The 24,554-nt window shown below is 49.4% G+C and overlaps 7 protein-coding genes across 7 annotated transcripts; 5 read left to right on the top strand and 2 right to left on the bottom strand.

Moving 5' to 3' along the window:
* Window positions 1–720: 720 nt before the first annotated feature.
* PG986_014123 (ATPase) lies at window positions 721–8,003 on the top strand (the record flags this gene model as incomplete). The annotated part of the gene is made up of 7 exons (XM_066850345.1): window positions 721–942; window positions 1,104–2,202; window positions 2,283–3,722; window positions 3,856–4,192; window positions 4,251–4,917; window positions 4,972–5,947; window positions 6,013–8,003. 7 exons carry the CDS (start codon window positions 721–723, stop codon window positions 8,001–8,003), a joined length of 6,732 nt encoding a protein of 2,243 aa, XP_066692583.1.
* Window positions 8,004–8,183: 180 nt separating this feature from the next.
* PG986_014124 (uncharacterized protein) lies at window positions 8,184–9,076 on the bottom strand (the record flags this gene model as incomplete). The annotated part of the gene is made up of 2 exons (XM_066850346.1): window positions 8,184–8,647; window positions 8,707–9,076. The coding sequence occupies 2 exons, from the start codon at window positions 9,074–9,076 to the stop codon at window positions 8,184–8,186; spliced, it is 834 nt and encodes a 277-aa protein (XP_066692584.1).
* A 515-nt stretch (window positions 9,077–9,591) lies between these two features.
* PG986_014125 (uncharacterized protein) lies at window positions 9,592–10,443 on the top strand (the record flags this gene model as incomplete). The annotated part of the gene is made up of 2 exons (XM_066850347.1): window positions 9,592–9,813; window positions 9,874–10,443. The coding sequence occupies 2 exons, from the start codon at window positions 9,592–9,594 to the stop codon at window positions 10,441–10,443; spliced, it is 792 nt and encodes a 263-aa protein (XP_066692585.1).
* Window positions 10,444–12,236: 1,793 nt separating this feature from the next.
* Window positions 12,237–13,295, top strand: PG986_014126 (uncharacterized protein; the record flags this gene model as incomplete). The annotated part of the gene is made up of 2 exons (XM_066850348.1): window positions 12,237–12,853; window positions 12,923–13,295. 2 exons carry the CDS (start codon window positions 12,237–12,239, stop codon window positions 13,293–13,295), a joined length of 990 nt encoding a protein of 329 aa, XP_066692586.1.
* A 639-nt stretch (window positions 13,296–13,934) lies between these two features.
* On the top strand, window positions 13,935–14,594 carry PG986_014127 (uncharacterized protein; the record flags this gene model as incomplete). The annotated part of the gene is made up of 1 exon (XM_066850349.1): window positions 13,935–14,594. One exon carries the CDS (start codon window positions 13,935–13,937, stop codon window positions 14,592–14,594), a length of 660 nt encoding a protein of 219 aa, XP_066692587.1.
* Window positions 14,595–15,868: 1,274 nt separating this feature from the next.
* PG986_014128 (uncharacterized protein) lies at window positions 15,869–17,056 on the top strand (the record flags this gene model as incomplete). The annotated part of the gene is made up of 1 exon (XM_066850350.1): window positions 15,869–17,056. One exon carries the CDS (start codon window positions 15,869–15,871, stop codon window positions 17,054–17,056), a length of 1,188 nt encoding a protein of 395 aa, XP_066692588.1.
* Window positions 17,057–17,913: 857 nt separating this feature from the next.
* PG986_014129 (uncharacterized protein) lies at window positions 17,914–18,716 on the bottom strand (the record flags this gene model as incomplete). The annotated part of the gene is made up of 3 exons (XM_066850351.1): window positions 17,914–18,171; window positions 18,230–18,471; window positions 18,539–18,716. Coding segments are annotated over 3 exons (678 nt in total), but the record flags the coding sequence as incomplete, so codon positions are not given.
* Between the last annotated feature and the right edge of the window lie 5,838 nt (window positions 18,717–24,554).

A 24,554-nucleotide genomic window follows, 5' to 3' on the forward strand; every position in this document is an offset into this window, starting at 1 on the left:
TCAAAGGGGATGGACTTCGCCGGGGGGTGCTGTGCTGCCTGGCATTTTCCAAAGAGGCTCACCACTTTCATCATCGAATGCCGGTGCGCGTCTGTCCTGGGATCAAATTGGGCTTCGAGTTGCACAGAAGCTTCGAGCCGTTTCCTGGCCGAATCTGCCTTGGGTTTATGCGTTGGCCTCATTTCTCGACCGGCTGATGCGGCCTGGTTGGGGGCGGTGCTGGCAATTCTGTTGGTGCCCGCATCGGTACCATGGAAAATTGGAGTTTGCCTTGCTGCCTTGCCTACCCCCGACTCCCGCCATGATGGGCCTCCCGCAGCGTGCAGCAGAGCAGGGAAGTTTCATGCACGCGGCAACCAATCATAGATGCCATGCCGTAGAAACCGATAAGCCTGTGTCAAACGGGTGGACGACATCGTCGCTCCTCCCATGTACAAACGGGAGGCTGTCACTCGAGGTCAACCATATGCCCACCAAGACTAGGTAGACTTTGGTGCTCCCTCTCTCTTACGTTCTCCAAGTCACTGGAGGATTTCTCTGCTTGTGGTATCCTTTATTGCATCACCAGAAACTCATTTTTGTCATAGCCTGCTGCCTATCAATATCCTGCAACGCCTCTTTGCTCTATTATTGCCTCATTCAACCTACTATCGTTGCATCTACTCTACTGTCAACCCAGTTACCCCAACCGGTCTTGGTCACATACCTCATCTCAAAGTCATGGCTATCATTCAGACTCCCACCACGGGACAGGATGCCACCTCAAGCCGGGCTCTCAAGCTGGCCCGACTGTTCAAGGCATCCATCCAGGGAAAGCGGCCTATCAATAGTGCAAGCGACGCGAAGCTCTTTCTTGAGTCCGCCGAGAATGTTGGATCTCCTGACCAGACTGTCGAGAACATCGTCGCAAGTAGCCACGGACTGGACTGCGTGCGAGCGAGTGTACGCGCCGATGTATCACCCGGATTCATCAAGACCTCTACCCTCAGCTTCGCCCGCTACATTTCAGTCCCCACAGTTAAGGCATTGGCAGACGGGCGCCTCCTGTGGCAGATCATCCTTGTCATGATCGACCCCCTACTATGTGGCAAGGATTGATCAAGTCCCTTGACGACCTTGACCATGAGCACCTTCATCACTTCGCCTGGCTCATGCACGAGATCATTTCCTCGACAGATGATGCCGTAACCACCTTCTTGCCCGACATCAAAGCAGTCATGGCTCGCGGAAAGCTACAGAAGTCAGACTCGCACGAAGTCAGAGCAATGGCATATAAGATCCAGAAGGTCATCAACTTGAAGACCGTGCCCACGGCTTCCGACTCAAGTTATTCCCCGGGCGGTCGACATGACAATGATTTTGCCGACTATCGGAGCATTTCACTATGGCCAACTACGGACGAGTTTCTAGCTTCCGCCAAGCCTTTCCTTCGTCGAGCTAGAGACGTAGACGGAGCAGAGCCTCCAGCACGTGCAAGTATGCACCTGGACAACCAGTTCAGATTGCTCCGAGAGGACATGCTGCAGGAGCTCCGCGAAGATTATCAAGTCATCGTGGGCAAGAAGGAGCCTCGTCGCCCGGCGCAGATCCTCAGTGACCTCGGTCTTGTCGGTCTAGATGCCGGAGATGACAAGAGAGGCAAGAAGTGCTCGCTCATGGTAGAGTGCCGCCAAGGCCTGGGTCAGCTGAAGAGCATGAATGGAGCACAATGCAAGCGCTTTCTTGAGGACAACAAGAACTACTTGAAGCATCAGTCGTTCGGTGCTCTGGTCTGTGGCAAGGACATTTACGGGTTCGCCTTCATCGATCGGGACGTTGAACTGCTTTGTATGCAGCCTCCGGAGGTCTGCCTCCAGTTCACTGACAGCAAGGCTCTTGGTCGGGCTCTACTAGCGCTTCGGACACAGTGTGGTTGTCAGTTCGTCCTGGTGGAGACCCCGGTCTTTGCATACGAGCCCGTGTTGAAGGGATTACAGAACATGACGGACCTCCCGCTTCACGAGCTACTCCTGGATCTGCCAGAGCCCAACGAACTCGACGCTCCTTTGAGAAGTGCAGCACGGATTAATCTCATAAACAAGTTCAAGGATGTTCCGGACGGTGGAACGGATGTGACTATCGGCAATGTGAAGCGGCGAGTGGATGTGTCCCAAGTCGAGGCATTCATGGCTGCTTTGACTAATCCGGTGGCTCTTATTCAGGGTCCTCCAGGCAAATGACCCTTTTACTATCATGGTCTTACGACGTCTAAACCAGCAAATACTAACTGACTGAGTATACAGGGACTGGCAAGTCATTTGTTGGCTCGTGGATCGTGAAGTCGCTGTATGACAATTCCAAAGACCGGATCCTGGTCATCAGCTACACCAACCACGCCCTGGACCAATTCCTCGAGGAATTGATGGATGCCAAGATCCCGGCGGACCAGATGGTCCGTCTCGGATCCAAGTATACGGACCGCACACTGGGACTTCTACTATCGAAGCAAACATCGACATACAAACGAAAGGCCGATGCTTGGGCTTTCATTGATAAGCTGAAAGAGGAATGGTCGGTGCTTCATATAGAACTCCAGTCTCGGTTCTCGGCTCTCGTCAACTCCACGGTCTCTTTCAACGCGATCATGGAGCACCTTGAGTTTTCAGACGACGACAGCGACTTCCACCAAGCCTTTACGATCCCGTCGTCTGACCAAGACTGGAGACGAGTAGACAAGAAGGGCAAAGGGATCCAGGAAGACTATCTGTTCCGCCGCTGGTGCAGTGGTGGAAATCCCGGCGTCTTCACCCAAGATGTTCCGCCGAACTGCAATAAAGTGTGGAACATGAACCTCAACAAGCGCACCGAGTATTACCACAAGTGGTACAAAGCCATCAACCTCGAAAAGATCGAGGCCATCGAGGAGGTAGCTCGGCAAATGGACAGTGTACATGAACGGGTCCAGGAGCAGTTCAACGAGCGCGATATCGACACACTGCGTTCCAAACGCATCATCGGCTGCACGACGACAGCGGCGGCGATGTACACCAACGTCATCCGGGCCGCTAACCCAGACATTGTACTTGTCGAGGAGGCTGGTGAGATCCAAGAAGCACACATCCTGACCGCCTTGGCGCCTTCGGTCAAACAGCTGATCCTGATCGGAGACCACAAGCAGCTTCGCCCCAAGATCAATAATTACGCTTTGTCGGTCGAGAAGGGCGATGGATATAATCTCAACATGTCAATGTTCGAAAGGCTGATTGAGCACGAACATTCCTTTCAGACCCTCATGAAGCAGCACCGCATGCACCCCAGCATCTCCCTCTTCCCCCGTGCCTTGACGTATCCCGGACTACTTGACGGCCCACAGACGGCAGAACGCCCTGCTATACTAGGCCTGCAGGACAGAGTCGTCTTCTTCAACCACGAACAGCCCGAGACTACCAACAACTCGGTCGCCGATAAACGGGATCCGACCGCCAAAGCTAGCAAGGAGAACCAGTTTGAAGCCCAAATGGTCGTCGGCCTCGTGAAGTACTTGGCACAACAGGGTTACGGCACCCGTGACATGGTGATACTCACGCCCTATCTCGGACAGCTGCGCCTCCTCCGAGAGGCTCTGAAGAACGAGAACGATCCAGTTCTAAACGATCTGGATTCGGGGGAGCTTCTTCGGGCTGGTCTGATTACACAGGCTGCTTCGAAGGTCGGGAAGAGACAGATTCGGCTATCCACCATCGGTGAGTGCCATTCCCAACATAACGCTTTCGTTTTCCTCTTTTTTCCTTCTGTCCCAGCTTCGCCTCTTTTCCCTTCCTACCAGAGTATTCCAGCAGGTGCAAGAAGTGCACATTATACTGACATCAACTACAGACAACTACCAAGGCGAGGAGTCCGACATCGTGATCGCATCACTGACACGTGGCAATGAGCAAGGCGACATCGGCTTCATGTCGTCCCCTGAGCGACTGAATGTACTGATATCGCGAGCGCGGAACTGTCTCATCATGATCGGCAACATGGACACTTTCACCAAGAGCAAGAAGGGAGCCTCGCTCTGGACCAAGTCCTTCGGTCTGCTGAAAGAGAATAACAACCTCTACGATGGGATCCCCGTCAAGTGCGAGCAACACCCCGAGACCAAAGCACTAATCCGCCACCCGGCTGACTATGCCAAGTTCTGTCCCGATGGGGGCTGTGCCGAGTCCTGGTAAGTTGAACACCCCCAGGACATACCTAAAGAACACCGACTGACTAACACTGTCAAGCGGAGTGCAACTGAACTGCGGTCAGCATGTTTGCCAGCGACGTTGTCACCGGGAGCGATCGCACAAACAAGTCGAGTGTACTACCAGGGTTGACCTGGTGTGCGACCGCCAGCACAAGCGGAAGGTGGCCTGTTCGAAGCGCAAAGACCGCTGTGACAAATGCATAAAGGAAGACGAAGAACAGGAGCGCCGGATCAAGCGAGACCTCGAGCTGGAGCGGAAGCGGCTCGAGAGACAGAAAGCGTACGCCCGGGAGCTACAGGAGATCCAGGACGAGCTTGACCACGAGAAGCGGAAGATCAAGTACATGGCCGAGGAAGAGGACGAGAAATCTGCCTTGGCCAAACAGCGAGGAGAGCTCAAGGCGACGAAGGAGTCTAGGGCAAAGTACGAGGAGGTGAAGAAGATGCAAAAGGAAAGGGCGGAAGCTGCGGCTGCGAAGAAAGCTGCGGCGTCTTCCAAGGATACCTCCCAAGCCAAATCCAGCACGCCGAGCAGCAGTGGTGCCAACATTCCTGGCGTCCCTGTCAACGCGAAGGAGGAATGGGAACACCTAAAGCAGGCCGAAGGAGTCCAGAATGCTCCATTGGACGAGTTGATGGGCATGATTGGGTTAGAAGACGTGAAGACCCAGTTCTTGGAGATCAAGAGCGAGGTCGACACAAAGGTATGCTACATGTGACTATTACACTTTTGAGGGCATTAGACTGACAGGCTTTAGGTCCGACAAGGCGTCGACTTCAGCAAGCAACGGTTTGGGTCCCAGCTACTAGGCAATCCCGGCACAGGAAAGACCACCGTGGCCCGGATGTACGCCCGGTTCCTCACATCATTGGGAGTCCTCCCCGGATCAAACTTCGAAGAGACAACCGGGGCCAAACTCGCCAATATCGGGGTCAATGGGTGCCAGAAGCTGGTCGACAACATGCTCAACAGTGGCGGCGGCGTCTTCTTCATCGACGAGGCCTACCAGCTGACCTCCGGCAATAGCTCCGGCGGCGGGGCGGTGCTCGACTACCTCCTCGCCGAGGTGGAAAACCTCACAGGCAAGATCGTCTTCCTGTTGGCGGGCTATGACAAGCAGATGGAGAGCTTCCTCGCCCACAACCCGGGCCTACCCAGCCGGTTCCCCACCCAGATGAAGTTCGCCGATTACACGGACAAGGAGCTGCTGGACATCCTGAAGCTCAAGATCGACAACCACTACAACAAGCAGATGAAGTGTGAGGATGGACCGACGGGTCTATACTGCCGCATCGTAGCTCGACGGATCGGCCGTGGTCGGGGCAAGGAGGGCTTCGGCAACGCGCGGACGGTGGAGAATGTCCTGGCCCGGATCTCCAAGGCCCAAGCATCTCGGCTCAGAAGGGAGCGCCGCAAGAAGAACAAGCCAGCCCCGGACGACTTCCTATTCACCAAGCTCGACCTCATCGGACCGAGACCCGCCGACGCGCTTGCCAAGTCGGAAGGGTGGACGGCGCTGAACAAACTGATCGGATTGGATGCCGTCAAGCAGAATGTCAAAGCTTTGGTCGACAGTGCTACGGAGAACTACGACCGGGAGCTGGCCGAAGAGGCACTTGTGGAGTATTCGTTGAACAAGATATTCCTCGGGAATCCCGGTACGGGGAAGACAACCGTGGCCAAGCTCTATGGGAAGATCCTGGTGGATCTTGGGCTACTATCAAAAGGAGAAGGTAAGAAGTCCCGCACAGCGGATGCTTGGTAACCTGGAGATAACGCATCGCTAACCCCGTTCTAGTGGTGGTAAAGCAACCGGCAGACTTCATCGACGCAGTCGTAGGAGGATCAGAACAGAAGGCAAAGGGCATCCTAGCCGCTACAGTGGGCAAGGTCTTGGTCATCGACGAGGCCTACGGTCTGTATGGCCAGACGGGTTCGTCCAATGACCCATACAAAACCGCCGTCATCGACACCATCGTGGCCGAGGTGCAGTCCGTCCCTGGGGACGACCGCTGCGTTCTGCTTCTGGGTTACAAAGATCAAATGCAGACCATGTTCGACAACGTCAACCCCGGTCTCGCGCGACGGTTCCCTATGGCGTCCGCATTCAACTTTGAAGATTTCAATGACCAGCAGCTCCTCCAGATTCTGAATCTTAAGCTGAAGCAGCAGGGCTTTGACGCAACAGGAGAGGCAAAGAACGTCGCCGTGGAAATGCTCAACCGCGCCCGCAACCGCCCCAACTTCGGCAATGCGGGTGAGATCGACATCATCCTTGATGCGACCAAATCGCGTCACCAGTCGAGGGTCAGCAAGGGCGAAGCCAAGTCGAGGCAACTTCTCGAGGCGCGTGACTTTGACGAAAACTTCGACCGGGCGGTCATGTCTGATACCAATGTCAAGAAGCTATTCGAAGGTACCGTGGGTGCCGAGGACACGGTGGCCCTGCTCGAGGGCTATCAGCAAACCGTCCGCGTCATGAAGGAGTTGGACATGGATCCCCGGGAGAGTATACCATTCAACTTCCTCTTCAAGGGCCCACCGGGCACTGGGAAGACGACAACGGCAAGGAAGATGGGTAAGGTGTTCTACGACATGGGATTCTTATCGACTGCCGAAGTGGTGGAGACTTCTTCCAGCGACCTCGTGGCTCAATTCGTGGGGCAGACGGGACCCAACGTGAAGAAGATGTTTGACCGGGCGCTAGGAAAGGTCCTGTTCATCGACGAGGCGTATCGGCTTGCCGAGGGCAACTTTGCGCAAGAGGCGATCGACGAGATCGTCGACTGCGTGACCAAGGAAGCTTACTACAAAAAACTTATCATCATCCTTGCTGGCTACGAGAAGGACATCGACCGGTTGACCTCGGTCAACGAGGGCCTCTCTTCGCGCTTCCCCGAGGCGATCATGTTCCGGAGCCTCAACCCGGAGGAGTGCGTCATGTTGATGACCAGCGTGCTCCTTGCCAAGGGGCGAGTACTGGAAAACAAGCACAAGAACAAGACCAAACCCGTATCTTTCGATACCAGCCAGCTCACCACGACCGAGGAGGAGTTATACAATGTTATCAAAAAGCTTTTCCTGGAACTGTCGTGCCAATCGGGCTGGGCAAACGCTCGCGATGTCAAAACTCTGGCCGAAACCATCTTTAGCAAGACAATACAGTCGAAAGAAGGTATCCGGACCAGACGTTTCTCTGTTGACCCACAAACTGTGTTCTCAGTGCTCAACTGCATGCTCTGCGAGCGGATAGCGCGCAGCAAATCCGCCAAGCCGAAGTCAGTCGTCGATGAGTTGCTGCAGGCTGCATCAGCTTCAGATACCTCGTCGGCGCCACGTACCGTCACTGGAACAAAAACGGCCATTAATAAGGAAAATGTCCAGAGCGAGAAGGAAGAGCAGGAAACTCCGCCGCCGTCCCCCGAGCCGAAATTCAAGGTAGATGATGGTTCAGGAGGACGTGGCGGTGACGCGCAACGAGACGCCGGCGTCAGCGACGCGGTCTGGGAGCAGCTCCAGCGCGACAAGCAAGCCGAGCAGGACCGGGAGGACGAGTACCAGCGCTTACTCGAGGACAAAAAGAAGGCCGCGTCGGATGCCGACCGGGAGAAGATCGTGCGGAAACTACTGGAGGAGGACCGGAAGCGCAAGGAGGAAGAGGCGTTTAAGAAGAAGCTGGAGCAGATGGGAAAATGCCCCGCGGGATTCCACTGGATTAAGCAGGATTCGGGATACAGGTGCGCGGGCGGGTCGCACTTTGTTCCCGAGCATGCTCTGAAGGGGACTTGAGATCTTCAGGGGCTTGAGTGAGTCGGCATGATCAGAGATGTGTCGGTATGTTTATGTTTGGCGTTGATTTTGTAATACTACTAGGCTATGCATATCGGATGGAATTTGCATGTCACTCCGGAAATGGGAAATTGGTTGCTCTAAGACTTGTGCTATCGTTTCTCTATCCAAGTTTGTTCCTCATTCCACGTTTCCTTGGTCATCCAGACTGATCTCGCCCCTGAGAACCTGTAATATGGTCGCCTCCATCTCCGAGCTGATAGACTGCTGCACCCCCTGCCTGAACCCCAGTCGCTGCAGCGAAAGCACGACATCCTTGATATCGTAGCCCATGGCCACGTAACGCGCCACCTGTCCCGGGCGGAAGGAATCACGGTGACCCGCTTCCCACTTGTCTGGCCAGGTCGTCTCCGCGTCCACGTTCTTCTTCATGTCGGATGGGCTGGCATAGGGCACCGTGTCCGAGGGCCAGAGCGGCGTCGGGAGACGTTCCACCCTGGCCATTGCGGATGCGGGCACGGCGGGGAGCTGCGCGCGGTTGGCCTGGATCCGTTGGGTGAGGGTCATGACGAAGTGCTGGCAGTTTTGCTCCCGGACCTTGTAGCCACCATTGACGCTGTAATGGGCCTCCCAGGTGGAGATTCCTGATGTCCCATGTGAGAGGTCAGCCCCAACTGGCCATACGATACATATTTGAAGGGACTTAAAGCAGGCCAGGGATCGAAGCGGAACTGCACTGTACCTGTCCACTGAATCGTGAGGTCATTGAAGAACGTGACGCCAATCGGCGTCTTGATGCCCGTTCCCGGAGCCAAGTTATGCAGAGTTTCCCACTGCGCGACGGGAACGGGGTCATAGAAAAGGGTGCCGTCGTTGTCGTCCGTGCTGTTCTTGGTGGACACATCGTAGACATAACGCCGGACCTGCAACGCCCAGTGTTGGAAGCGAGGCGTCTTTACTAGGGAAGCCATGGACTTCCCCGAAGCCCCGTCGCTGCGGGCGATGGGAGTGATCCGGAGGTAGATATAATCCCAGGGCCTCACTGCAGTAGCGCTGCCGCTTGCGGTCGCCATGTTTTCGATCTCTACAGACAATAGTAGAGGAGAATAAGGAGGCCGGATAATGATGGTGGGATGCGGGAGGAAAGGGAAAAGAAAAGTGTGGGAGATGGATACCTAAGTATCCTAGAGCCGGTAGGTCAGCCGGCAGGACAAAGCGGGGCAAGGGTTGCCTGAGGCTTGGGTTTACGCAAGTTGGCTGAATCTGACAGCAAAGCGAAGGGTTGGGTAGGCTTGGGCGGCATTGATCCAGAAGTCGACGCCCGAGGCTGACATCTTGCATGACTTCAGGGGCCAATTGGATTGCAGAGCCACGACTGACTGGCGATAATCGAATAAAAGGAAAGGCGAAGGAAAACGCCACATGCGTGTTAACCAAAAGGGGTACCGCAAGGTCAGGCTGCGCTGAAACCAGCCTGTTCGCCATGAGTTGATTCCTGCATAATACGTATTTATCCCCCGCATTGCGATCCGGTGTTTCATTCATTTCCTTCAGTCAAACACCTAACTCAAGCCAATTGAGATCCAAAATGGTTGCGGCGAAAGCTCGACTGCGCTCGTTCATATGGCCAATGGTCACCAACATCATGTTATGGGCGGTATCCTGGCCGTACTACTGGACATTGAACCATTTCACCATCATCCCTATTAAAAGGATGGTCGGGACCCAGCATGACGATGCTCGGTTTCAAAAAGAGGCAAATATGTTTCTCCGTGGGAAGAGCCACGAACTCAAATTCGTGACACTGGCTGTATGTCTTCGAGAATATGGCGCCTGAGGTAAAACATTGACTGATGACGCAACCACACAGAGCACTCTTGCAGCTGCAGCAAACGTCGGAGCGCTATCGTGGGATTCGACGGACGGTTCCACGTGGGTCGTATTTGCCTCATGGTACTTCAGCCTGGTGCTGTCCATCCTGAGCTTGATCACGGCGGGACAACACTCTGCGGTACTCTATACACTGCTAGGGCCAGGGAGCGAAATGAGCAGCCAACACGTCCGCCGTCAAACCCTCCTCCGGCTAACGACCACCACTACTATCACGGGCAAGGGGAGCGACGACAGGAATAACGAGACACTTTCTCCAAGCTTACGGATGATATACATCTTCCAAACCCCCGTCATGAAGATGGCATGGTCAGTCGTGATGTTCAACCTCGGTCTCATTCTGCATGTCACCTCGCCGCTTCGTCAGGACTCGCCCGGTGCCCGAGACCCCCGGACGGGGATCTTCGTTCTCGTGGCTGGAGGCGTTGCGACCGTCAACTTTGGCTGGTGTAGCTTTTGGTTATACCGTGCAGCCAAGTACCGAGATGATGACCTGGAAGAGGCATGCGAAGGCGAGGCAGTACCGGAAAGGACGAGGCCGGGGGTATAGTAATCAAGAAAGGAAGAACGAGAATATGGTGATATCTAATGGGGGAAGAAAATGGATGGGTCTTTATGGGTTATTGTTATCTCGTTGTCAGGTTGGGTGTACGGAGTGGAAAAGGAGGCATTGCTTCCACCTGTGTCACTTGGGACGAGTTTGTCCGATGCCAAACACCCATGAGCAGGAGCATTGGCGTTGCCATCATGTGTTACCTTGAAGGGAAGAAGGGATGATGCAGTCGTAGCAGGGGCAGGCATGGGACTGACCATCATCGGCCCGACGAGGTAAGGTCTCGCTTACGGAGGTAGGGGTTTCTTGAAAGGATCTGACACTTCCTCTTTCGTATAGCTGATTGACCAAACGGGAAGTACCACGGTTGACGCGTTCACTCTATGAATTATCGATGTTGTGAACCCCACCAGCGGCGGATCTCGTCGTGCTAGTGAAGTCCCGGACCGTTCAATATGGTGGATGTGAGGGCATATCAAGGAATAAGTTTTATTCCTGTCCCAAGACTAAGGCATATGGTAATCAACGATCCTTGTAGAAGGAATTATGTGTGATGATCGTGAGACTCGACGAAGTCGGAGATGAAGGCGACGATACTTGCGTAGGTAAGGGTGGTCGTCCATTTGCCAGCTGTTGCCGGCAGCATAATTCTTTTGTTACTTAGCGCCAACTACTCAAAGTAATCGGAGTTATGATTGTGTTTTCAGATGGATGCACGTGCCAGAATACACAAAGATCTTATATGCTTTGTATCGGAGGCGTCATAGAAAAGCTCCTTTGGTAATCTCGATATCGTCTTCGGTCCCGAGCTGGCATGGGCCTCCTTCCTTGATAGGCCCAGCCCGGAGGTACTGGGTAAGCTGTGTAGGGTTGCTGTTTGAGGGCAGGCATGCCTGACGTCGTAGCCTTACGGAAAGTGGTCGAGCCGGAGGTGTTGTCCCACTGGACCAAATTAGCTTTCCAGTTGAGGCCACGCTTGATGTTTTGACCAAGATTGTGTGGCAGCAATACAGCGTCCTATTGGATGGCATCCGCCTGACTAGCGAAAGAAGAGGTCATTATCGATTACTGATACTGCATATGTAGGGTATGTCCTGTCCTTTTCTGTCGATCTATGCAGACGCAATGGGAGCTGCAATCTTAGATGCTGCTTCACTAAGCCCGAACTGTATATCCCTGGCTTTCTAGCTGGTTCAGCTGTGGCTTGTGTCCCCGGCCGTAACGGCGGTATACCGATTCGAGCGAGCCGCTTAACCCGAAGGAATGATTCAGGCGGGCCATCGGCGCAAGGGGGTTGCACAGAGCCGCTGCGAACTTGATGGCGGAGTTTGCGGGGGGCAAGGTCGGCGACTAAGACTTGTCTGTCTCCCTTTGCTCGCCTTGACGCCATAGCCTCTGTTCCCCACGAGGAGACGAACAGCCACCAAACAGCCCTTGTTCTAAAGATATCCCTTCAAAGAGGCCGAGAACGCCATCCATGGCCGTTGACATGGGCCTTCTGTCGATTTCCAGCCAGCCGTAATGGCGCTTCAACCCATTCTCATTCCTAAACGCAGGGGTTGCGTAAACTTACGTACTATTCAATCTTTTTTTTCCACCTTGTACTTAAACTCAAAGACCCCTTCGATGTATCGCTACCCCAAATTTCTGATAGGTTTGCGATGAGACACGGTCTCGGTTTCTCTTATTTAATAATAGAACATACTTAATAACAACGACGTTTGGAAAAGAAAAACATGGGTAGCAAGAAACCCAAGTCGGAAACACATTCGGCAAAGACATCACCAACAATGCCGACCGCCCCGAACAGCGCCGCCGTCACCACTCCCTCCACGGCCTCGACAGCGGTCCGGTGCCCGCACTCGGACGGGACCGTTCCTGTCTGCTGGGACTGCGTCGAGGCCGGCCATCCCGGCGGCACAAGAAAGGCGGCGGCCGCCGCCGTCACCGCCTTAGTCTCTCCGCTCTCGGAGAAGAAGCGCAAACAGTCCAAGGCCAGCATCTTCTCCAAGCTGAGCGGCACCAGCAGCAGCACGCACTCGACGCTCCAGATGCACCCGCCCGAGCCCGGTAAGGAAGTCATCGTGGCCGCCTACCAGCACCCGTCGCAGCCGGGCCTGGAAGTCCTCGCCGGCCCGCGCGTGGTCGACCCCACCTCCAAGGCCTACTACAAGAACAACAATACAAACAAGGCAAAGAATAGGACGGACGCTGAGAATTGGGATGCAGAGTCGACGACGGCTTCGAAATCCAAGGAGGGCCGGGTCCTCGGCATGAGCAAGAAGCGCTTCTGGCTCACGGCGCTGCTGATCGGGTTGCTGGTTGTCGTGATCACGGTGGGCGTCGTGGTGGGGGTGCAGCAGAGTGGGAAGTTGGCCAAGAATACGAGTGCACAATCCAACGGCGGGTAAGTTCTCTTCCATACATGTGCCATGCCAAACCTTTGGAAAAGTTTCGATGTGCTAACGGAAACCAGGTCCGGTACAACCCCGACAACATCAGGCGGCCCCTCCGCATCCCCCTCGGCAATCTCCTCACCCGGCGGCACTGGTCCGATCACTTGCCCCTCGGCCAACAACAGCACGTACACACTACCCGACAACGGCAATATCAAGTTCAAGATCGGTTGCGGGTTCTCCCGGGACGGCGGCGACCTGCAGAGCGTCACGGCGGACACGTTCCTCCAATGCATGGAGGAGTGCGTGAAGAGGACGGGATGCGCGGGCGTCTCGTGGATCAACGACGGAGACGCGGGTTCGGCCAACAACTACTGCTACACCAAGCTCGCGATGGACGGCAAGACGCGGACTAATCCGTTCGCGCAGACTGCTGAGATTATCACGGGGTAATGAGCAATGCTTACCCCATTTGGCGCGCTTTTATGACCGTTTCCTCCGCATTGGGCGGGAGCTTTACGTTGCACGGCATTCCAACTTCGATGTACTACAGTTACACAACTCACATTCTTCAACCACCTAGGGGAAATGCCACACACATTTGATGTGTTCTCTGACTTTGGAACACGAACTAAAGATGACACATGATGGGATTAGCCTGCACTATATATACTAATCCACAGTCTTACGGGAGTCTATAATTTTATAATCAACCTCTGGTGATGTCCAGGCCGTGGCGGAATGAACCGGTCCGTTAAAAACACCGTTGCTGATGTTGTACTGGTGTGGAGGCTTCCGGCCAATGCCAGATCCGCATGTATCGTAATAAGGCAGTAAGCTGCAAACATAACATACACCCGCATTCCTGTCCCGCCAAACACAAGCAGAGCTCGCAAGGAATATTCTAGCAGCTTGCAATTCTAGGGTCCTCTGGCGTTATGTTGGTTCGAATGGCGGGTGGAATTTGATTGCGGTGTGAAGGAAAGGGTTCAACAGGTCAGCTGTACGGGTATAAAGACGACGACGGGCTACCCCTAAGGAGAGAATGAGTGAGGGTCAAATAAACAAGTTATTCAAAAAACAAAAGGTAGAATGAGCGCGATACAAGAATCGACCCGGCGGCGAGAGAACTTGTCTTTTGAGGACATTGCGGGCGAGTACCGCATCTTCATCCAGTTCGGGAACCTGACAGGTCCAGTAGAGGTGGTCCACCACAAAGAGGAAAACGTCCTGTATGTACCGGGGATGAGAGGTAACACTCCGAGCTCGCAGAAGATCGGGGTGATATCTTCCCTCGAGGGCCCCGTGGGGCCTCGGGACGGCATCAACATACGCCCGCATTCGAACCCGTACGGATTCCGGCTCTTCAACGAGACCTGCGACCTGATGGCCTACGTTCCCGAAGGCATGATCTGGATCAGTACGGGTAACCTTGAGGTGAAGTCCTTTGAACCCGACCCTGATCCGTATTATAAGGCGCTCCTGTACGGCAATTTCGTCGAGGAGGTCGACCTCGAAACGGGCCATATCGTGGCGCGCGTCAACGTGCCGTACGGCACCACGCCAATAGACGAACGGTCTGGGCTCCTGCAGTTCAACATGAGTCAGAACACTGGCCCAACCAATGCCGTCCCTCCCGGCCCACGCCCCCTTATTGCCAATGCCCAAGCCGATCCTGTGGCCTCAAGAATCCGGAATACTTTTCACACCAACAGGATTCATATTATGCCGAAGGAGGTCATGCTGGCTTAGTCTAAGGGATTTGCTTCATTGTTTGCTCCCGGGTTTCTCATGTTCGGTTCGGGTGGTTTGTTGGATGTGTGCTTTTAGTTGTTTCCTCGGTGTCGGGATTTGGCGTTCGTTATGCTTTTACTACTATTTTCCTTCACCTATACACGGTCATTATCGCAGGTCGAACGGATACACTTCTTTAGGGTCAAATATACCTAGCCAGACACGTTCTCCCCCTTGACGCCTCTAGCCCACCTTGCGAGATGGGCCCACTACTCGCGATACCCCTGTGTTCCCAACAACCCGGCTGAGAACCCCCTGCGCGATGATAGTGATACGCGCTGAGAAGTGCGTTCTTTCCTATTGCCACAAGCACGTGTCTAGTAACGGCAATAATCTTGTCAACGGGTTCAATATGTTGACGCCCTACCGGTCATCGGCAACCAGCAAGAGGGCCCCCGGCACCTGATGCAACCGGTCCTATATCGGGTCTGACGTGCAGAGCCGCTGCCCGAGGTAGGTCACGTGTTCACGCGCCGTGGACTGACACGACTCTGAAAATGCCACCTCGCCTACGGGCGCCGCTGACGTTTGGGCTACGCGTTCTTGAGGGAACCAGGGGGCTCCACCGCGCCGCCGATGCAGGTGATGAATTACGTGCAGGATCCTGGTTCAATTTGGGCGCTAACCTAGCCTGCGCTGGCAAGTGGGTTGATTCCAGGAGCCATGTTTCATCCTTGAGTCGTGCATATTTCAAATGGTCGTCCCCTGAAAAGGGTAAAATAATTCATCCCGTCATCGGTACGAAAAGTCGGAAGGATACTTTTTAAGGCCTCATCATCCTAGCATCACCGAACGTGACTACGGCGAAGGGCCAGTTGGACGTGTTAAACTGGCAGCCAACCCATTGCATTTACTGATACGCCAAGCTGGGCATTGCCTGGCAAATTTCCGCTCGCCCATGCCCCAGGGAACGATTGTCGTGGGCCGCACTTGGGCCACCCCCGGATCCCTGGTTCGTCGGCCATCCCTGGTTCGTCGGCCATCCCGATTCCTGATGGCCATCCAGGATTCGTTGCTGTTCTGTAGTGGATGCTGAGCCAGGCAATCCCTCTTCTGTTCTGCACACTCTCTTTCCATTAACGGCATAATCTTCGACCCAACCCGGAGCCGCCATTTGCAGTAATCAGCACACCCGAACCGAAAATATCGCGGCACCGAACGACCCTCCTCCCCGGAAACAGAGCGTCCTTCCCATCTCCACACGACGGCAATCGGCCGGGCCACCCGCAGCCATGGCGACGGCGACGACGGCCGACCCGATCACGAGCGCGGCGCGCGGCGCCGGGCCCCTGACGACCGTCTTTACCATGCCCGACTTCTGCCACCAGCCCTGGTGGACGTTCAGCGGCACCCCGGCCGTGTCCTCGTCCGTCTGCATGCCGGGCAACTGGGTCGACTACTACGGCAACCGGCGCGGCTTCTACTCGCCCGGCATCTGCCCCCAGGGCTACACAGAGGGCTGCTACCTGCCCGAGTCGGCCGCGCGCGCGGGAACAAACCGACACCCCTGGAACGGCGGCCCCATCCTCGCGGGCGAGACGGCGCGCATCTGCTGCCCGGAGGGCTACTCGTGCTTCGAGGACACGAGCACCGACGCCGACGTGCAGTGGCGCAAGTGCATCACCACGGCCGCCAACCCGACGACGACCTACGTCTACACCCGGGACGGGACCGCCACCTACACCACCACGACGCTGGGCCTGGCCTTCGGCATCCAGGTGCGCTGGCAGAGCTCGGACCTGAGCATACTCGAGACGGACCCGACGGTGCCCGGCGCGACGTATACGGGAACAAGTGCGAGAGACAGCCCGAGCCCGGACGATGGCGACAAGGGCGGAAACGAAGGGGGCGACGGCCCCCCTACGATGGTCATAGTGATAGGCGTCATCGTGCCGGTGGTGTCGCTCCTCCTCGGCATCATCGCCTTCCTGTACTGGCGGCACCACTACCGGACGAAATACAAGCGGACGAGGACAGAAGACCACAGCAACGACAACAACAACAACAACAACAACAACAACAGCAATAACGATGATAACAACAACGCCTCGACCACGGCCCTGAGCGCCAACTCGGCTGGGTTCGCGGGCGTGCCCACCCACGACGAGGAAGAGGAGATGAAGAGTTCCATGACGACGATCCCCATGCCGACCGAGATGGACGCCGCCGTCATCCACGAAGCCGACCCCCACGCGCACCCGTGGATGGAGCTGCCGGCCCACGGGCCCGCCGTACAGGAAATGCCCGCGACCACCTTCGTCGCCGAGCTGGCCGACACGAGCATCGCGCCCTACCGGCGCGAGGATGAGATCTCGATCGCAACGTCCAACGATATAGAGGGCTCGAGCGCCCGGAGGAAATCGCTGCGGGACGGCGGGGGCGGCTCCTTGCATGCGCGGAAGTTTAGTTGGGATCCCTGAGATCTGAATCTATAAGATTTATTTATTAGCTAATGAACATGTACATACTACCACTACTTTTTGAATAGCCCAGCTGATGCGACTCAATCCGACGTATCATGGGGGTCGCCGAAGAGGCTGACCATGAGCACTGACGTGGCGTTGATGAAAGCTGCCGCAGGTTCTGTGTTTGTGTGCGAGCAAGCAGTTGTCGGGTGAACAGTGTTTGTTTGTGGTGTGACCTGGCCGATGCAGAGTGGCCGTCCGTCTATGCGGCCGCAGGACTGTCACGCTCTCTGATTGCAGCTGCTGGAAACTCCCAGGTACACAAACGGACGTGACCAGAACCGCGTATGCGAAACACATCCGGTGCCCGTAAGTCGCCAGAGGGCTCCTTGTTCTTCACGTGGCTCGGTTTAGAGGCCAAGTCCAGCCCAGTAGACCGACCGACATCCGAACTCGGGGCAGAGCCTCTCCCTCGTTGCCCGGCGGACGTAGCTAGAATGCCTCGAGAATACGATGCGTGTGTATGAAGGTGCTCGTTTCTAAACGACTTGGACAAATACGTGTTGGTCCCTAACATGCCTGATTTGGGTGGGCGGCGTAGATATAGAGTTAACCAAATATGGGAGGATCCAAGAATCCTGTGAGATACGGCCGATGTAGCAGAGAAGCGAGATGACAGATGCGTTCGCGTTCTTATCTAGGTGCATCCTACATGATTGAGAGATGCCATTCTATTCTCACTCATATCCGAGCTCGATGAGATGTGTTGCCCCTATTCCGACCCACCGCCCAGCTCTCCACTGATGAAGACAACTAATACAGCGGCATAGCTGCAAACAAGTTAGCACTGCTCATAGGTATGATTCTCTTACATACGCTGCTGTTGTGCCGTATACCTCAGCTCTTCTTGCGTTCGTCAATAGCCTCGCGGAGGCCGCGAAGAGAACAGTAAAGAGGGCCACAAGACCGAGCTTGACGGTGGGTGATCGGACGTTGTAGAGGATTAGTATAGCACCGAATAAGAGGACTGCGGCGAGAATCGTGCTGAAATAGGAAACGAAAGTGGCAATGGACCGTTCGGATACGAAAGCAACGTTGGGATCTCCCTCTTGGCTTGTTGTCGAGTTGTCCTATGTTATCGAGGTCAGCGGACTCGTTTTACTTGAGGACACCGCGGTATAACACTACCTTGAATAGCCCCCCAAGGTGATTCTCTGCAAACTGCGACATCCGGTCGTGCTGGTCGGGGACCTTCAGAGCGACAAGTGCTTTGTGGTCATCGTATATAGATTGGCCATTCCCGCCCAGGGCGCTTTCGCTTCCTGGCATCCAGGGGACTCCTTTCCACGGCTGCCATCGAAAAGCCTTCAGTGTTCGCCGATCCGGTAGAGGAAGCGAAGCCATTTGATTCTCGCTCAGCAGCGCCTGTCCTGTTCACTCGGACATATTAATACGGAACTCTTCTTCATCAGTACTTGCTACTCTCGGTTGTCTTACTATAATCACTCATCAAGCTCCGTATCTCCTGCACGAGCTGCATGCGTCTCGGCTCTGACTCGCCACGCTTCTTGAACACCACCCAATCCCGGGCGGCGTCCTTCGACTCGCTGCTGCGGCTATCTTGAGCATCCAGCATGTCCAACTCCGTCTGGAGCTCGTGCAGTTCGCTCTGCATCATCAGCAGATTCCGCGCTGCTAGCCTGTCGAAGCGGTTAAAAATGAGTGTGCTTCTATCGAGATCTGCTGCTATAAAAGAGGCGAAAGTAGAATAGTCATGTTGCTGGTGAAGTGGCCTCGTACGTTGTTTGTTCGAAGGCATCTGTTAGATATCACGTGTATCAAATGGAAGCAGATATTGTGTAGTTCAAAGTGATCTATTCTCCTCCGTCTGTCCTTGCAGAAGAGATTTCTCTTGGTTATTTATACCCTTTTTAATTAAGGTTTTAAGGCATTAACCTAAACTCTGTATACTGGAGTTACTATAATAAGTAATTTATTAAGGTTTTTTATATTTTTTAAAACCAGCTTTTCGGAGAAACCCTTTTATTTAACACACCCCTTTAGTTATTAACCTTTTAAAATAGACGAGTTAATAACTAGTAATATCTGTTTTTTTTTAATAATTAACTCTTCGGCTGCTTCGAAGTCTTTTAAAATTAAATTCCTTTTTTATTTAGTTTCAAGTCTTTCCTTTATATTTACCAGTCCGATTTATTCGATAAATCGTTAATGTTTTTAGTAAGGAAATATTTTCGTAAAACTATCGGTAATTATATGCTTTAACGGGGTGTATATTACTTTAAAAGTCTTAGTACAAACTTTTTACTTTAATTAATAATTATAAACGTTTATATACTTTAAGCGAGTATTTAAAACCGTAAATTTCTTTTAAACTAGCCGTATTATTTATAAATTATTATATTTTAGGCGAATTTTTTAGGTATTTAGCTTTACTCTTAATTCTTTTAATAGTTTAAAAATAAAATACCTTTTTTTAATAGTTTAAGCAAAGGAAAACAACTCCGTTTCCGTTATAAAAATAGTTACGGTTTTTTATTTATTCGCTCGCTAATTAATAATGCCGCTAAATAGTTTTATAATATACGCTTATAAACTTTTTCGGTTTAGTGAATTATCGGCGAAGGAAGCGTTGCTTATTATAATAAAGTCATCGGATCCTTTTAATTATAATACGAAATACTTTATAGAGTAAAAGTATTAAAAGACTCGATTTATTATAGTATAATATAACGGTTTAGGATTTATATTAAATTTAGATAAGCGAGAGGCGGTAAATACGATATTTAATCGAGTAATAACTGCCGCATATAAAATCGAACCGATCTTTTTTAATATAAGTTAATTTCGCTTAGCCGTATAAGTCCGTTAAAAAATAAGAGTTCGTTTTAAGCTATAAGAGTTCGAAATAACCGCTCTAGTAATTAATTTAATAATTACGCAATCTTATTAATATAATCGGTTTATAATAATTAAATATGTTTTTTAGCGCGGTTTCGAATAACGTTAATTCCGAGGAACTATTAAAGTTTATTACCGCCCGTAAGTTAATAGTGCTTCTTTAAGAGTATAATCGTTTAATTAACCGTATATTTCTCTCGATTTTTAAATATTATAACGATATCGTTAACGTAAAAAAAGATTAATATATTCTTTTTTAAGTAATAACAAGGTTTATAGGGGATTTAAACGAAACTAAGCTCGAGGAGCGTTTAAGTAAGCTCCTTTTACTATAATAATAGTAATTTTCGGAGCTCGTATAAGGCTTTGTTTAATTTAGTTAGTGTAGCTGTTTTCTTATAACTAAAAGGTAGTCTTATATAAACGTTTTTATTAATTTTAACGTTAACGAACGCGTTTACGGTATTATATTAGATTAGTTCTAAGTCGAATTTAGCCGTAATAACTATTAGTGCTCGAAAAAAACGGCCAGCTAACGTTAACGCATATATATTTTCGTATTTAAATATTATTTACTGGTTATTACGTACAATTAAGCGTACTTTATATTTAATAAACCGGCTATACTTATCGAACTTATATACGTAAACCTATATATAATTAAATACTTAGTGTTTTAAAGCCTAGTGTAACGAAATTTCCGTCTATAATTTCATTTCTCGGTAGCTAAGTAAATATTATTTCTTTATTTTTTTAAAAAGTGTTTTATATAGGTGTACTATAAAGTTACGGTAATTTTTAAATAGAGTTAATATTTACCTTTTATAAAGTTTAATGCCCTTTAATAGTACCTTTAATATTTAATTAAAAGAAAGCACTAAAAAGCTAAACTTTATTTTATTAAGTTAGCTCGGCTTTTAATTTAAGAGTGCCTTAAATCGTGCCTTATTTACGTTCTTCCCGTTAACTAAGCTTATAGTAACAGATACTTTTCTTACGTTAAACGTAAATGTTACGACCTGGCCCAGCCATGCGGCCCAGAACCCACCCTACGGCACGGCCTTACGATACCCCGAAACCTCTGCACAAAGACCCAGCGTAATCCGAAGCCCCACCAGTCAGCGAAACCCCACCAGTTATCACGACCCTACTGGTCAGCAAGGCCAACTACGACGATGACCAACACCACGAATTGGACAGCACGAATTGGACAGCACGAACTGGACAGCACGAGTTGGACAGCACGAACTAAACAGCCAGGGAAGGATAAGCCACAGCAGGATAATACTGGTTACGTGGAGATAAGATACGCGTAACGACTCTCGGGATCGCGATAAGAGCCAGAGAGTCAGCTCGACAGGATCTCGCGAGAGCTGCGAGATCCCCGAGATCTAGGGAGATCAGTGAAGGAGAAGTTGGATATATAACGATGAACATTCCTCATGTATTTTATATAAACACTTTCTACTTCAGTAATTAATCTAAGCATCAATCTAACCCATTGGTGAGGCAAACAGCCTTAACGACCCTATTGTGAATACCCTCAAGTCTACGCACCTCAGTCATCTTTGTTCCTACGGCTATTGCACATTGTATCGATAGAAGTGGACTTCTATCGCACGTTCAGATACTCTCTCGTATTGCCAAACATAAAACCCCAGTACGTCTTACTAGGTTTCCTTTGGAACCCAGATAGCGTTCGTTACAGTAAACTATTAGCTTATATATCGAACGGGAAGGGATTTTACCTTATTTAATAATGCGCACCGGAGATCGGGCAGGACTATTTCTAGGCTTATACGATTACGATCTCCGTTATTAATAAAACTTTTAATAATATTAGCAAAGAGGGAAGCCGGCCGGGTAAGCGATACCTCGGGGGTTAAAAATAGGACGAAAATTACCGTAATATAAAAATAATTAATCCTTTCCGTTCCCTCCGTCCGTAATTACTTATTAAAGAAATAGGATTTCTTTCTTATTTAATTTTCCGGGCTCGAACTACTCTTAACTATTAAATTATTTCTTTTACTATTAAAACTAGTTAATATGTTTTTATTTTCTTTTTAAATCGCTACACTTAGTATTAAGTCACCTCTTTTTAAAAGCGCCGTTAATTATAAGAGCTAGCTTAAGGCTTAATAATTAACTTCTCGAAGATTATCCCGTAGTCGTTAAATAGCGCTATTAAAAACTAAGTTTTCGTTAAATATTACATCGCGAACGGCGAATATTTCGTTAATTAATAGATTTTATACCCTATAAATATTAATTAAATTATACTTAATAAGATATTTAATCTATACCTTCGGGTTTAACCGTTTAAGCCGGTATAATTTCTTTAGGGCGTTAACCGTTAAAGTATAAGCTTTACATCCGTAAACTTTAAAATACGCTAAGTTTAATTACCTCTTCGCCTTAGAGCTGCCGTTTTTATATACTATATAAACATAAAAAGTTTTATATAAAGTTTTCTAATAAAAGGAGTATTTAAATATTCGGTTATTTAAATAAACTACTAATTTCTAAATCTCTTTCTATAAGAAATTCGGGAGCTTTAAACCTACTCTTATCGCGCGAGCCTTCTCTTTAATTATACCCCTCCAGCGTTCGGCGGCTTTATTTTATAACTAAGTATACGGCGCCGAGGGCTCGAAAAGGATAAAGTGTTAATTTTATAATTAATATATTACGCTAAAAGTTTTAATTAAAATCTCGTTATTATATTTTATAACTCGAACCTTAAGGCTATATTACTTTTAAAAGAGTTTAATAAAATAGCGAAAAGTTATAATAAGAGTTATTATTTCTCGATCCTTAAAATAATAATCCTAAATTATCCCTATATATCGATTTATCGCGAATATAACGCTTTTATTACCGTTAAGGTCTAGTTTAAAGTTATAAAAGTCTATTATAATATAATAACCTAGTTTAGTTAAATTTATTCTCGGGGATCGTTTAATTTAACGTTTCGCTTTTAATACACCGTATGCCTCATATTAAACGATAAAAGGTCCCTTTATTTTTACCCCTCGAGAATAATTCGTTAAGTGTAAAATAGCTTCGGGTTCAAAATAATTAAATCGAAGGTGCTATTTATTATTTAATACTGAGCTCGAAGCTCTTTTCGTTTAAATGTTAATTTAATTTTTACGGGTATAAAAAACTGCCGAGGTATAAAACTCTAGGATATTTTCGATAATAAACTAATTAAATCTTTTTACTAAGTAATAAATAATTATGTTATCTTTTCGGCGTAAACAGTTATTTAAAGCCTTATTATTTTATTAATACCCTTTTAGCCGTAAGAGCTTAAAGAATACTAGGTTATAATTAAAGTCTTTATAATAAGCCACGTTTATTAATCTCATAATCGTTCTTTTTTTAAGCTATTAACGGTAATATTAACGTTTTCGTAGCCGATAATTTAAACCGAGTTATCTCTTATATAAACCTAATTATCTAAGTGCGTTTACCGGAATCGGTTAAATCGACTAATCTAGTTAAAAATATGGATGATAATCCCTAAGTCTAGGATTACTAAGTTCCTTAAAAAGTAAGTGGCCGCAGTAAAGGCTCCTTTAAATACTTATTAAATAATAAAGTAACCTTTAGTTTTACCGACTATTCGTAGCGCGAATTATTAATTTAAAGAGTTTTTCGACTTCTTTAATCGCTTAACTTTTTTATTAACTCCGTGTATATATTTATATTATATTTTACAAGTTTTTAAATTAGTTTTAATGCTCGTTATCCCTAAAAAGCTTTATTCGAGAAAAAATAGAAATAATTAATTAAAGTGTGTTTACCGAAACATGCTCCGCATTCCGTATCGGTCTCCTCTCTCTTTTTTTTAACGCTTATCTTTTAGGCGTCCTTTCGTAACTGTATTAATATCCCTTTCGAGGTAATATTAAGACTAAACTTAGAAGCTTTCTAGCCCGTCGTGCTTTAATTAAAGTTTTACATATAAGGTTCGTTTTTAAAAACGTTCTTAAAAATAATAAATAACCCTTTAAATACTCTTAATACCGAAAGAACCCTTATTATTATTTTCTAAAAAATTCTTAGGTCGAAAGCTACTTTCCGGTACTCTATCCGTCCCGAATAAATATTATTTTACCTATTAAATTAAAAATTAATAACCTAATTCTCTATAATAAGTTTAAGAGTAATAATAAAGTTTTAACACTAGGCTTAAAAATTAAATGTCTCTGGCACCTTTTTTCGAATACCTTCGGCTATTGCGGTTTCCTATTAAATAACCTAGGCATTAAAATCTCGAGGCATTTTAATAAAAGGCTTAATAAATATACGGTAAACCTCTCTAGCTTCCGTTATTTAATAGCTGTCCTAAACCTTTTTAACTTTACGAAAGGCGGCATACTAGCCGTCTAAATTACTGTTTTTATCGCAGTAAGTTTTTTTTATATATATTAAACACGGTATTTAGTACCTAATTAAAAAGCTTTTCGACCTTATTCCGATAATTTTTATATTTTTTTATTTTATAGGTATATATAGTATAATCGAGCTAAAAACTAGTTCGGCCGTTATTTATTAGGTCGATAATAAATATTACTAGTGAATC

The sequence above is a fragment of the Apiospora aurea genome (assembly GCF_038362705.1).
Source record: "Apiospora aurea strain CBS 24483 chromosome Unknown utg000010l_segment0_segment0, whole genome shotgun sequence".
Lineage (NCBI taxonomy): Eukaryota > Fungi > Ascomycota > Sordariomycetes > Amphisphaeriales > Apiosporaceae > Apiospora > Apiospora aurea.